General features: G+C 35.5%; 1 protein-coding gene across 6 annotated transcripts in view; it reads right to left on the bottom strand.

Annotated features, from left to right (window-relative positions):
* RANBP3L (RAN binding protein 3 like) overlaps positions 1-12,251 on the bottom strand; it is a 45,428-nt gene that overhangs the window by 4,522 nt on the left and 28,655 nt on the right. For 4 of the 6 annotated variants that reach the window (XM_081053789.1, XM_081053787.1, XM_081053791.1 and 1 more), the window contains 7 exons: positions 11,929-12,086; positions 8,308-8,411; positions 7,034-7,118; positions 4,356-4,458; positions 3,871-4,001; positions 2,383-2,503; positions 392-534 (listed from right to left, as the gene is read on the bottom strand). In XM_081053789.1, coding sequence (XP_080909915.1) covers positions 392-534; positions 2,383-2,503; positions 3,871-4,001; positions 4,356-4,458; positions 7,034-7,118; positions 8,308-8,411; positions 11,929-12,086 — 845 coding nt within the window. The remainder of the gene's footprint in view (positions 1-391; positions 535-2,382; positions 2,504-3,870; positions 4,002-4,355; positions 4,459-7,033; positions 7,119-8,307; positions 8,412-11,928; positions 12,087-12,251) is intronic. The other 2 variants (XM_081053790.1, XM_081053788.1) reach the window with 1 other exon arrangement.

The following is a 12,251-nucleotide window of genomic DNA, read 5'->3' as shown; positions in this document are numbered from 1 at the left end:
CTTCTCAATTTCAGCATTCAGTATAAGCATCAGGATGTGGATTCTACTGGCTTCCTAGGAGCCAATCTTGATAATAGTCCCTTTGGTAACTTAGTAATATTGTTGACATAATTTCAATAGTAAAGAAAGATATAGATAGAGGTTTGATGGTGTATATCAATACAAATGTTTGGGACAGGTACAAATTGATTACTATAGATTTTGGTGTTGATCTCTAAATTTCATATAAAATTCAGGTCTTGTATTAGACTGTAAACAACCAAAATGAATGGCTGATTTTTTGCCAATGGTACAGGTTATTATAATAAAATGAAAAAAATCAGTAGTTGCAGAGATCTATAAATATAGTAGGGGGGAGGGTAATCCTCAATCACTGAAATTTGTTACTTACCTGAATTAAAAACACTTTGATGCTATAGTCTTCTAAATCAGTAGCTGTTATTCGTATATTTTTGTGGTTCGCTCTTTGAATCTCCATTTGAGCCCAGAGTTTGCTGTTGAGAATCAGCCTCAGGCTGCCCTGATTGCGCATAACTAAATAGGAAAGTAAATATATCAAACTACACAACAGTTGATTCTTAACCTTCCAGGGGAATTTGCCATTTTTGAAAGCAAAGTACACCCTGTAGTTGTTTTTCAGACTGCATTTTCACTATTAAGTTGTAATTTGACTAGATTACAACTTGGTTTTCAAAGTGGGCTTATGTTAGAGGACTTTTTTTTTAGCTTAAAATGCTGGAATTATATATGTTTTACTATAATATTAAAAATGATTAAAATTTTAGATCTCCTTTAGAGGACCTAGTGGCCTGAAGAATTTATCCAAGAACTGTTTAAAATAGAGAAAACTGAAACAAAAACTTTAAGAATTCAGAAAATGGAATTAGTTAAAGAAATGATGGTATATCTATTCAAGATATTATAAACCCATTAAGAATAATGAAGTTCAAAAAAAAAAAAAAAAAAAGAAAAACAAGAAAAAAAAAATAAAGAGGGGCCGGCCCGGTGGCTCAGGGGGTTAGAGCTCCATGCTCCTAACTCCGAGGGCTGCCGGTTCGATTCCCACATGGGCCAGTGGGCTCCTCAACAACAACAACAACAAAAAAAAAAAAAGAAAAAAAAAGAAAAACAAGAAGAATAATGAAGTTAATTATTGATGTATAAAGGTGATCATGGTATACTATATAAAAGAAAAAATCAGGTTATAAACTAATATAAACACCATGGATCACTTTTTCAATATATGTTTAAATATATGTATATAGAGAACAAAGTCCAGAAGAATATAATCTGTTAACAGAGGCTATCACAGGGAGATAGGTCCTATGAGTGATTTAAAAATTTTTTTGTTGATCTATGTTTTCTGTCTTTTATAATGAATGTGTATTACCTGTATAATAAAAAGAAAAGTTGTTTTGTGTTTTTTTTGGCAGGCAGTGGGAGGAGTGGAATTAAACCAGAGTAGAAAACAACCGGCTCCTACCTGCGTTTGGAATAATACTTGGGTTATTAAGAAACCAGTTTGCCAGTTACAGAACTGAAGGTACTGCTTCTATTTTCTGAGTCTGAGTTCTACTCCTTACCCATTTCTTGAGATTGACAGCCGAAACTCAACAAATATTCACATACCTAGATCCAACGTCTGTCTGTGGTCTCCTACACACCTTTGACTTCCCAATATTGACTAGTAAACCAAACCTATCCACCCTACCCAGACCTCTGCCTGGGCTCCCTTTCAGTTTGGGTCTCTGAACAATGGCCAGTTGTTCAGAAACATCTTTTTGGGTGCAAATAACCTCCTGAATCTTTCACTTTAATTGATTCCAGATTCTAACCATCACTCTGTCTGCAGGATTCAATAACCACACACCTGTATTTCCTTGAAAACTGACTTCATCCCAACCCACACACCGTGTTTAGAATGGCAAGGGTAAATTATAGGGTGAATATTCTCTTTTAGAAAAATTATTTTCACTTTTAAAATAATTTGCATCATAGTTCTTTAAATAAGAATCTGATTACTCTTTAGATGTGTGCTGGGCTCTGTTATAATGCTTTACATGCATTATCTCACTGACTTCTCTTAGTCACTCAATATGTCATAGGCTGGTATTATCCCCATTTTAAACTGCTACAACTAGGGCAGGCAACTTGTTCAAGGTCTCCAGTTAGTCACTCAGGGAGCCAGAACTGGAACCCATGCAGTCTGACATCAGAACCTCCTCTAAACAGGAAGCTGTTATAGCACATTAGAAACAATATTGTTTTCAACAGTCTGACTTATTGACATATTTTATAACACATCTCCAGAAAATGATATGCAACTACATTAGAAATATTACCCTGAGAAATAGTGTCTTGCTTTACAAAATCATTCCTTACTTAGTCTTGACTGGAATGTTCCACAATCACCGCTTGCTGTGTCATTCAGTCTCAAAGCTCCTCTGCCCCTTTCAATCCAGGACTGTGTTGTTGTGTTGAATATGAAAAGCTTACAGTTGATCTGAAGAATAATATTTTAAAATGTAAAATATATAGAACATTTTTTTCAAAGTAAATTCTTTCCTATGCTATAACACTTTTGTTTGATCTTTTACTAGGATAACCTTTGTTAATGATTTATACATCGGTCTTTAAATTTTACTGACTTTTAAAAACATAAGTTTTAAATAGTTCAAACACTAAAAAGCAAAACATTGTACAAAGTGAGAAGTCCTTCCCCAACCCTAATTCCCCATCTGCCAATTCCTACCCTCTGTAATGAGTAACCACTGTTGCTAATATTTTGTTTATCCTTCCAGAGATGTTTGTATGTATATACATGCCAATACATATATATGTTCCCATTTTTTTCTATAAATGGTAGAATATCATACATACTTTTTTTCACTTAACACTATATCTATATACACACCAACTTTTTCATTAAACTTAATGTTACTTAAACTATGTAATTTGTTTGAAAGTAAAGAAATCATGGAACTATTTGTATGCTTAAAACTTTCAAAGAATACAGCATGAGAACTAGGATGATACCAGACTATAATTTAATGCTTACCAATGGTTCTCAAATATTGCTGTGTACACGAATCACTTAGACGACTTGTTAAAAATACAGCATGCCAAGGCCTCACCCCTTGTAAGTCTGGTGTTAATCTAATCTCACAGTTATGCTTTGAGACAAACTTGTATAGTAAATGTATCAGTAGGTCATGGGGGAAGAGAAGAGGAAAGGAGAGTTTGAGAGAAGAGCAGATGTAGATAGGAAGGCAAAGAGAAATCCGTGCCTTGTTGAAAATGATTAAATTGTAGTAATGACATTTCATATGCCTAAGGCTGATACGCAGACCACTCAACATTCAAATCTTATATATGAAACTATACTACATATGTGAAATTCTTGATTTAAATGAAAATCAGAAGTTACTTAAAAACTTTCAAAAAGAAAACAAAATTCTTTTATTATCTTGAACTATAATTCAATTCATCTTAGCAGCATTTAAAAATATTCAGTGTAAGTAGAATTTTAAAATTATATGATAATTGCACTGATTATAAAAGCAGATTGGAAAGTATAAAACATAGGTCCAACTTATTTTAAGAAAGGGTCCTGAGCTGTCTTCTTCCAAACAGACTAATGTGGATGGCTGTAAACCCAACAACCCATTTTCCTACAAATTACATGTACAAATTGAAGAAGACAACAAAATATTGGTTTAATCTTAGGAAGCTTCCAACATTTTTATTTAAGCAGCTTAGTCTTCTTGAAAACTATACTTCTGCCTTTATTTTTTAAAAACTCCCTGGTGATGGTAATTTTATTCTGTGTATGTAAGTGCTACCAGAAAAAGCCATATATGATATACAAACCTTTAACACATTATATTCTGCTTCCTCCCCTGTTATTACATCAATTTTCTCCAGCAAGCACTTTGGTGATGATTTAGAAGAGAAAGCAGCAGCTGATTCAATTAGGGATATATTTTTAATAGCGTCTGTTCCTAAGAGAAAATAGGGGGGAAAACATATAAAAGACCCCATTTTCTCTACTGTGAAAGTTCTTTGTTGCCCCTATTAACACACATATTTCCTTATCACTTTATAACAATGAATGTTTCCAAAAACCCAGTGTTTGAGTTTATGTAAATCTCTTTAACGATTCTCCATATCATTAACTCAAAGATTTTAAAAACCTTCTATATCATGTAACCATATTTATATGTTTTAATATTTACCAATAAATTAAAAAATACCACACTATTGTTTTTATATTTCATAGATATTAAACAAATGACATGGGTAAACGGGAAATAAACTAGTTGAATCAAATGTTTTACAAATGAAATGATCCTTACTTGAGTTTGGAGAGTTGATAGGAAATTTTAAAGTGGATTTGAATGGTTTTTCCTTGGCATAGGAATCATTTTCAAGTTGAGGCTGGGTGAGTTTTTGAGTACTCTAAGTGGGAGAAAAAGATGTATTACTTATTTTTATCCTCATCGATTCACAGTAAGCCAAAAGTTACTTTTGTTCTTCTGTTTCAACATGGCAGAAAACAAACCCAACTGTTACATCTTTGGGCTCCCTGTGTACTGAACAGGGAATTCCTATCCTTAGAGGACCTCAATTCTGATCCTCCAGACCCATTATCCAGTTAGCACCAGCCTACTTCAGGTGGGATCTAGTTCCAGGGACAATGTGAGAAGTTTCAGAGGCCCCAAAGGAGGGTGCAGCTGTTCCACGCTACGACCAGACTAACCTGGTGTAGAAGGAACTGTGACTACCACCTCTGTTTCAAGGTATTTCAGTATTCCCAGCAATTCACTCGTTCTAGCCACTTCGTTAAAAAATAATAATAAAAAGTTATCCAGAGAAGCCTCTAAGCTGTCTCAGGAATCATCTTTATAGAAAGAATCTTAATTTTTCCTCCAAGACAGTTTTTGCCAATAATCACTTTTAAGGCTGCATACATGGGGCTCTGCACGTGTGTTATAATCAATGTCTGTGTGAAAAAAGATGGAGTAATTGTCATGCCATTTATGATACTGGATGGCCCCCTGCAGAAAAGAGAGAAGTGGAATGATACTTCAGAATTTCGGTTTATCTTTTCCCTTCTAAACCTAAGATTCTTTTCACATTATTTAACTGGGCATCAAGATACTCTGTTAAAATTGGTAGGGATGGGTATAATTATTTCCATTTTAAGAAAATAGAAACTAAGGTACAGAAAGCTTAATGACTTAAAGCACATAGTCAGTTAACAAGTCAGGAGGCTATCTGGCCCCCAAATCACAAGGCCAGAGGATTATTATATTAACTAGAGGACAAATACCAGTTATCTCCATAGCGCCTGCTATCTTTCTTTATGATGTCATCAACTTAAAGAGATAGGAAGCTCAGGTTCTTTTGTAAAGCAAATTTACAGTGCCCACAGGAAATGTGCACCAGTGCCTTCTCCAATTAAATCTATAACCCTGACTATAGTTCCTTTGTATACATATCTCTGTTTTCCTTTACTAGATTATAAGCACCTCTAGAGCACAGCGTCTCCTTTGGCTTTGCATAACCACTTATCTACGTCCTTTTCAAGCCTGGCTGTATGTTTGAATCACCTGATACCTGGCTTCACCCACGGAGATTCTAATCTAATTGGTTTGGGGGGCTGCCCAGGCATAAGAAATACTTTCAAGACTCACCAGATGATTCTAATATGCAGCCAAACTTGACACTAACGCCAATGCTTTATATATCATAAGAACACAATACGTTTGTTAAATTGAGTTGAATGTTAAGGTGGATCCTATGAAGTTTGGAAAATATTTTATTTTTGTCTGTGACATCTTACAGAAGCTGTGACTAATCTAGTCACAGATTTAGGAATAAATGTTACAGAGTAAATGTGCCTAAATATACTGCTTGGAACTTCACTCTGGAAGTTCGTCCATTCTGACGCAAAGGTGTGGGTCAACAGCTCTAGGATTGCAGGAGTTAATCTTCATTTTAGGAATGACAGACAGTGCCTAAACTGAAAAACTATGATGATACTCCTTGGAATGGAGTTTAGCCTTAGGTTGGTGTGGAATAAACTAGGTCTTAAAAGTGACTGATATGTAGAAGCCCTAAAAATCTTGGAATAAACTGACCTCATGAGTTGGTCCTTTTGTTAATCTGAGTCCTTTCACTGGTTTTATAATCTCTACAGCCCCCTTGGGGTCCTGCATGTAACTAACAGCCATAAGGCAAGCTAGCCAGCCACCTTGGCCTATCTCAGCCAAGATTCTGGCCTGGGTGAAAACTGGAAAGGGTATGAAGAGGTGATGGACCAGATGAAATCATAGGCTCATTTGCTCCACAGTTTTCACTTTGCTGTATACGAGTAACTCCCCGCTGTAGATGATGTTGTTTTAGAAACATGCCTCAAGAAGGGCAGAGCAACAACTGCCTAATGCAGGAGGATGCTTGATATTGAATAAGGATGATAGTAATAATAGTTGGGGGTTTCCACTTGGGAAGTATATTCCCCTAGGCAAGTCAAGTTTTCTCTTAAACCGCCGTTCCCCCCCGCCCCACCTTCGGCCAGTTATAATAATGCTTCTCAACCTAAGAGTTTGAAGGGGAGGGTTGTGGTTCATGAGAAAAGATTGCAATTTCAAATGCATCTTGTTATGAAAAATACTATTGAAAAACTGTATTAAAATATCATTATTAGTTAAGCTTATCTAACTATTGCAGATAATTCTGGGATTTCCTTGGGTACCTTTGGTTTAACACAAGTCAAGAACTATTTAATATTTCTCATCAGTAATAATGTTATAATTATACAATTCTCTTCCTCTGTGGGTTCCTGTCTATTATTCTAACAACTAGAACTAGCTTCCCAGGAGAATCTTTCCAGTTAAAGAAAGAAAACGTGCTTTTGAAGCCAGGAGTTAAAGAATATGCTCCAATTTCCCACTGTCTTAATTAATTTGTCTTCAGAAATATGAAATGACAGCTCTCTATGTAATAATAGAAACATTTGTGAAAATCTTACCAAAACTCTTTCTACCATGTTTTCTCCAAAAACAAAACCAGAACTGCAGCTTTTAAAAGAATACTGATCTTCATTTTGTTGACATCTAAGGAAAAGAAATAAGCATTTGCTATTTAAATTTATGAATAAAACCATTTTAAATCTTACCACATGAAATTATGAGATGGTTTAATGGATTTATGTAAACATATTGATATAAAAACATCTACCGCTAACTTTTGTTTATTTGTACTTTATGAGAAAGAAGTAAACATTGAGACAGGTAATTTCAGGGATCTATTCAAAGTATTTGATAGCTGTTACAGTGACACAGCATAGGCTGAGGCCAGTCCAAACAGGCCCTGTACCCATCTTTGAACTGGCCATGTGATCAATGGGGGCGGGGGGTGGGGTTTCCAATCCTTATCTTTTTGCTCTTCCAGCACAGATTCTCCAATCTCTAATCTCCACTCTCCTCTTCCCCACGTAGCCAATGCTTTTATTGATCAGAGGCTCCCAGGGCAAAAGCTAAATCAATCTAACAGTTATACTTGAGTGTGAATTGGTTTAATTTTTTTTTTCCTCCCAGAAACTTTTTTTTTAAAAAAATATTAAAAGTGTTTTGCATGATGAGAAACTCAAAGACATGCAGCCCTCCATCTGTAGGCAGATATGCTCCGGGGTCCCCACTGTGTCCCCAGTGTGCAGAGCAGGTGATTGCTTCACTACCTGCACAGGCCCTAATCATGAGTCCAGTCATGTCCACAGCTACTTTTAATCTTCTCTCAGATCAAACACGCCATCATCACTGGTGATACTAGTAAATATTAATTTTTGCTTTGCATATTTATGCTGCTTTCTTTGTTGTCTATCCAATCTATGTCAATAAATAATAAATAATGCCAAAAAGGAATTAAAAGGAGGAAATAAAGAATGCCAGAGAAATGGGAAGAAAGGCTAATCTAGTAGTCAGATAATTAATGCCTAACTAAACAAAAATTTAGCTATACTTATTTGAAATGTTCTCATCCAAGTCAGTGAGACAATGGAGACAATCCAATATTAACATGATATTTAAATATTAGACATTTTGAAGAGCATTTTAAACTTGTGTTCTTTATAAAATCTGCTTTCTTTTTGTTTAACTTTTATTTATTCTAAGAAAATCTGCTTTCAAACAGAAATCCTGGCAATTTATCTGCACAATGTCAGAAAATTATTTACCATAAATGGTTATAATGATGAAAGAAAGCAAGGATGAAAGGACAGCACTTGTTTCCCTATCATTAACTTACCCTACTAATGTAGCACCCAAAACATTCTGGTTGGTAGACAGCTGGACTGAAATTCTGGCACTTGGTAAATTTTTACTTAGCAAACAGGAGTTCCTCTCACAAATCTAAAGGGAAAGAAATCCATTTATTTAAATTGCTTACAATTGGAACATCAGACAAGAAAACAATATAGTTAAATGTATGGAAAATTTAATATGTTCAAGTACTGCTGTAAGCATTATATGTACATTATCTCACAACAAACATGTACTCCTCACAACAAATCTCTATACTTTGTCCATCTATTATCTATATTTTATAGATGAATAAACCGACCTAACAAATTTAAAACTGTTGGCCCGGCCAGGAATGGGGCTGACATTTGAGTCTGGATCTGACACCAGAGACCGTACACTTAATCATAATATTCAGAAACCCCATTCCTTTTGTTACTTTTACTTTTTTAGCCAAATGGAGTTCATTCTCATTTCTAGATTAGTAAATCTATCTTTCAGGACTATTTAATACCTGGAAACACCCTAAGAGCTTCACCAACACTACCACTCAATGTAAAGGAAACTCTATATCTTCATCTAGAAACTTTCAACTAGTAACTTAATCAATTAGTTACTCTGTCTATACACATCACCTGCATTAATGTACAAATGAAAGAGTGAGCAATTTTAGAACTGGAAAGAACTCTGTAAATGATTTAGTGTCTCCAGTGTTTTGTGGACACCTCCTTGCCCCAACCAAAGATTTGCAAAGATGTTATAGGGAATTCATGTCTTTAAAAGTAATAAAGTCTGTTTCCACTTTAATTTGATATCAATCAAGAGAAATAGTTTTCCCTTTATAACACAATTTAAGAGCTGAAAAATATGTATAAAGAGAGTATGTGCCATTGGTTAGCAAAGATCAAAACACATGCTCATGACTCATCACTCAGAGGCTTTATCTCTCAGCCAAAACAGTAGTTCTTACTCTTATATTGCTTAAAATAGTTTTATTAGGCATAAACTGTTTAAATTATACAAAATAAGTGACCATTGATTAATGACAGGATGAATAAAAATTGCTCTGATTTTGATATACGAGGTGTGATCAAAACATACAGTGAATGTTTAAATTTAAAAAAAATTATTACAGTAAAAGACACATTGCCATTAGTCCCCCTCAAAATACTCCCCCTCACTTCAAACACACTTATTCCATTGTTCTTGCCACTTTCTTGCAGTTCTGGAAGTCCTCTTTCATGAGTGTCTTTAGTTGCACTGTAAATTTTTATTTACATTTTTATTCAGATGTGCTGAATCGATTCAAAACGTTACCTTTCACGGTCATTTTGACTTTGGGGAAGAGCCAGAAGTCACATGGTGCCAGAGCCACTGAAAACGGTGGATGAGGACACACTGTAATGTTTTTATTTGACAGAAGTTGCTGTACCAGAAGCGATGTGTGACATGGAGCCTTTCCGTTATGATCACAAAATACTGTGAATGCAGCTGCTGAGTGCCATCCAATGGAAAGGCAGGGATCTTCAATACAGAAAGTAGCACATCAAACCTTAATAACAGTGGGTAACAAGTTTCAACTTGTTCAGAGCAGTCAGTCAGGTGTGAGCTATGGTTGAGAGAAGGTGTGTTTTAAAGTGTGCCGTAAATGATCCTCCATCATGACGATAGTCCACATCACACATCGCTTCTGGTACGGCAATTTCTATTAAGTAAAAATATTACGGCTCGTCCTCATCCACCTTATTCACTGGATCTGGCACCGTGCGACTTCTGGCTTTCCCCCAAAGTCAAAATGATTCAGGACATCGAGGCAGACACAATAGTGCAACTAAAGACACTCACAAAAGAGGACTTCCAGAACTGCTTCAGAAAGTGGCAAAAATGATGGGATAAGTGTGTTCAAAGAGAAAGGGAGTATTTTGAGAGGGATTAATGGCAATGTGTCTTTCACTGTAATACATTTTTTTTTCATTTAAACATTCACCGTATTGTTTGATCACACCTCGTTCAAATTAATAGGGAACATAAAAATAATGTTTCTATAAAATTCACCTACAGGTAATTTTCACTAGATCTATAAATTACACTTATTTTGTCAGAATTCTTACATAGCATTTAGTTTTTCTTTAGATCTTCAAAGGTCATCATTAAATAGAAAGTTCAATGATGGGCATATCCCATTAGGCTTTTCACTAATTAGGAATAAGTTCTCTATTCATATCCTTAATAAGTTATGCAAGAAGAAATGCTTACAAATAATAGCCTAAAAATTTCTCTTATGCTTAATCATTTAGGAAAAAAATGCAAGAAATATATTAAATTTTATTTTTAAAATATGCAATGAGGATTTTAAAAAATTGTGCCAAGGAAGAAATATTAATCTACTTTTGCTATCATAACATGCAATATAAATTTTAATATATAATATATGGTAGATGCTATTCCAAACTCAAATACAATATAATAACATTTTATAAATTAGTCAACACATCATACTTTTCGTTATAAACTTAAAAAAACCAATATACATCACTTTTTAGATAAAAGAATGTAAGTAAACTTTAAATAATATACTGATTTAAAATTTAAAACATGTTTTACTTTAAAAAAATCCCATCTTAAACCATGCATAAATGATAAAGCGATTTTGAAAATTCACAATGGGTCTCATGAAATCAGATCTTACAAAGAAAACGATTTAGAAATACTTCTTCATTTCAGTAATAAAAAGAGAAGGTTGGGCACTTGTTTCCAAGAAAGCAAACATACATAGTGGCAGAGGTAGGATTAGTACCATTCTGATTATTTTCATTGAATTGATGAAATCACTGGTATTTTTAACACTCCATGTGTCACCGTCCTTGTATTCAGTATGGAAAAGCAAAACAAAACTTGGTGATCAACCCTCAATAGTTTAGCTGGACACAAAATGACTGATGAAATCAACTCTCACATTCCAAACAAACAATCCTGTGTCCCATTCCTCTCAAGTGTCTGCTTCTGGAAGACACAGCTAGAACTGTAGCAAACCTGTATCTGCCTGGCCTGAGCAAAATGAGTATCTCCTTAGAAAGGCCCATGGCAAGTGATTCAGCCCCCCAGACAGTTGGAGGAAAGAATTCTTATCTGTATCCAGAGGCTTCCCAAGCCCTCCTGTTTATACTGTGTAGGTAGTTGCCTTCTCCTGTCTGTTATCCATGAAATGGGTCTGGAGTGGATACCTGGTGTGACCTAAAGCATCCAAAAAGCACTAGGATTTTGACCAGCTGGGGTTGCAGAAATTCCCTGTCCCTTTTTGACTTGTGACTCCCAGCCCCGGCCCCTCATAGCTCTCCTTCTTCTCACACTGCGTCAGTGCACTGGGACAGGACCACAAGGGTTCCCACTATACAGGACTCAGCTTTACAGTTTCGGAGAGACCACAACAGTTGTTCCTGGGAACAACTCTCCAATTTAAGAGAATACATTTAATGAGGTTACTGAGGGCTTTTTGCTGCCTACTCCGGGTTCCTCCAGCTTAGCAGCTGATTCTGCACCAGCACAAACCTCACACAACCCCTAATTCTGGATGTGGGGCCCACAACAACCTACTAAAAGAAAGGATGGGGATTGAGGTCAGTCCTACCATAGGAGGTTTTCTTACGTTGTTTTTTGCTTTTTCTTGAGTCTTGCAGTGTTCCAATGCATTGTTTGCAAATTTTTTTCTTACTTTTTCACACCTTTGAGCTGGAGGTGGCTGCAAAATAGCAGGTCTTAGAACATGTTCAGAATGTCTGACAGGACCTTAAGAGAACAGAATTAATGGGTCAATATATTGCTAGTGAAAGACTTCTTCCTCCATATTTTTGACGAATGCTTATTTTCTCAAATCATCATTACATGAGGGGTTAATGTTAACTAATCAAAGTCAAAATAGCCAGTGAATCACCTGCTCCTTATTCCCAGCCT

Source organism: Rhinolophus hipposideros (assembly GCF_964194185.1).
Source record: "Rhinolophus hipposideros genome assembly, chromosome: 7".
Taxonomy (NCBI): Eukaryota; Metazoa; Chordata; class Mammalia; order Chiroptera; family Rhinolophidae; genus Rhinolophus; species Rhinolophus hipposideros.
Note: the sequence above shows the minus strand (reverse complement) of the source record. Positions and strands in the feature narration are given on the sequence as shown.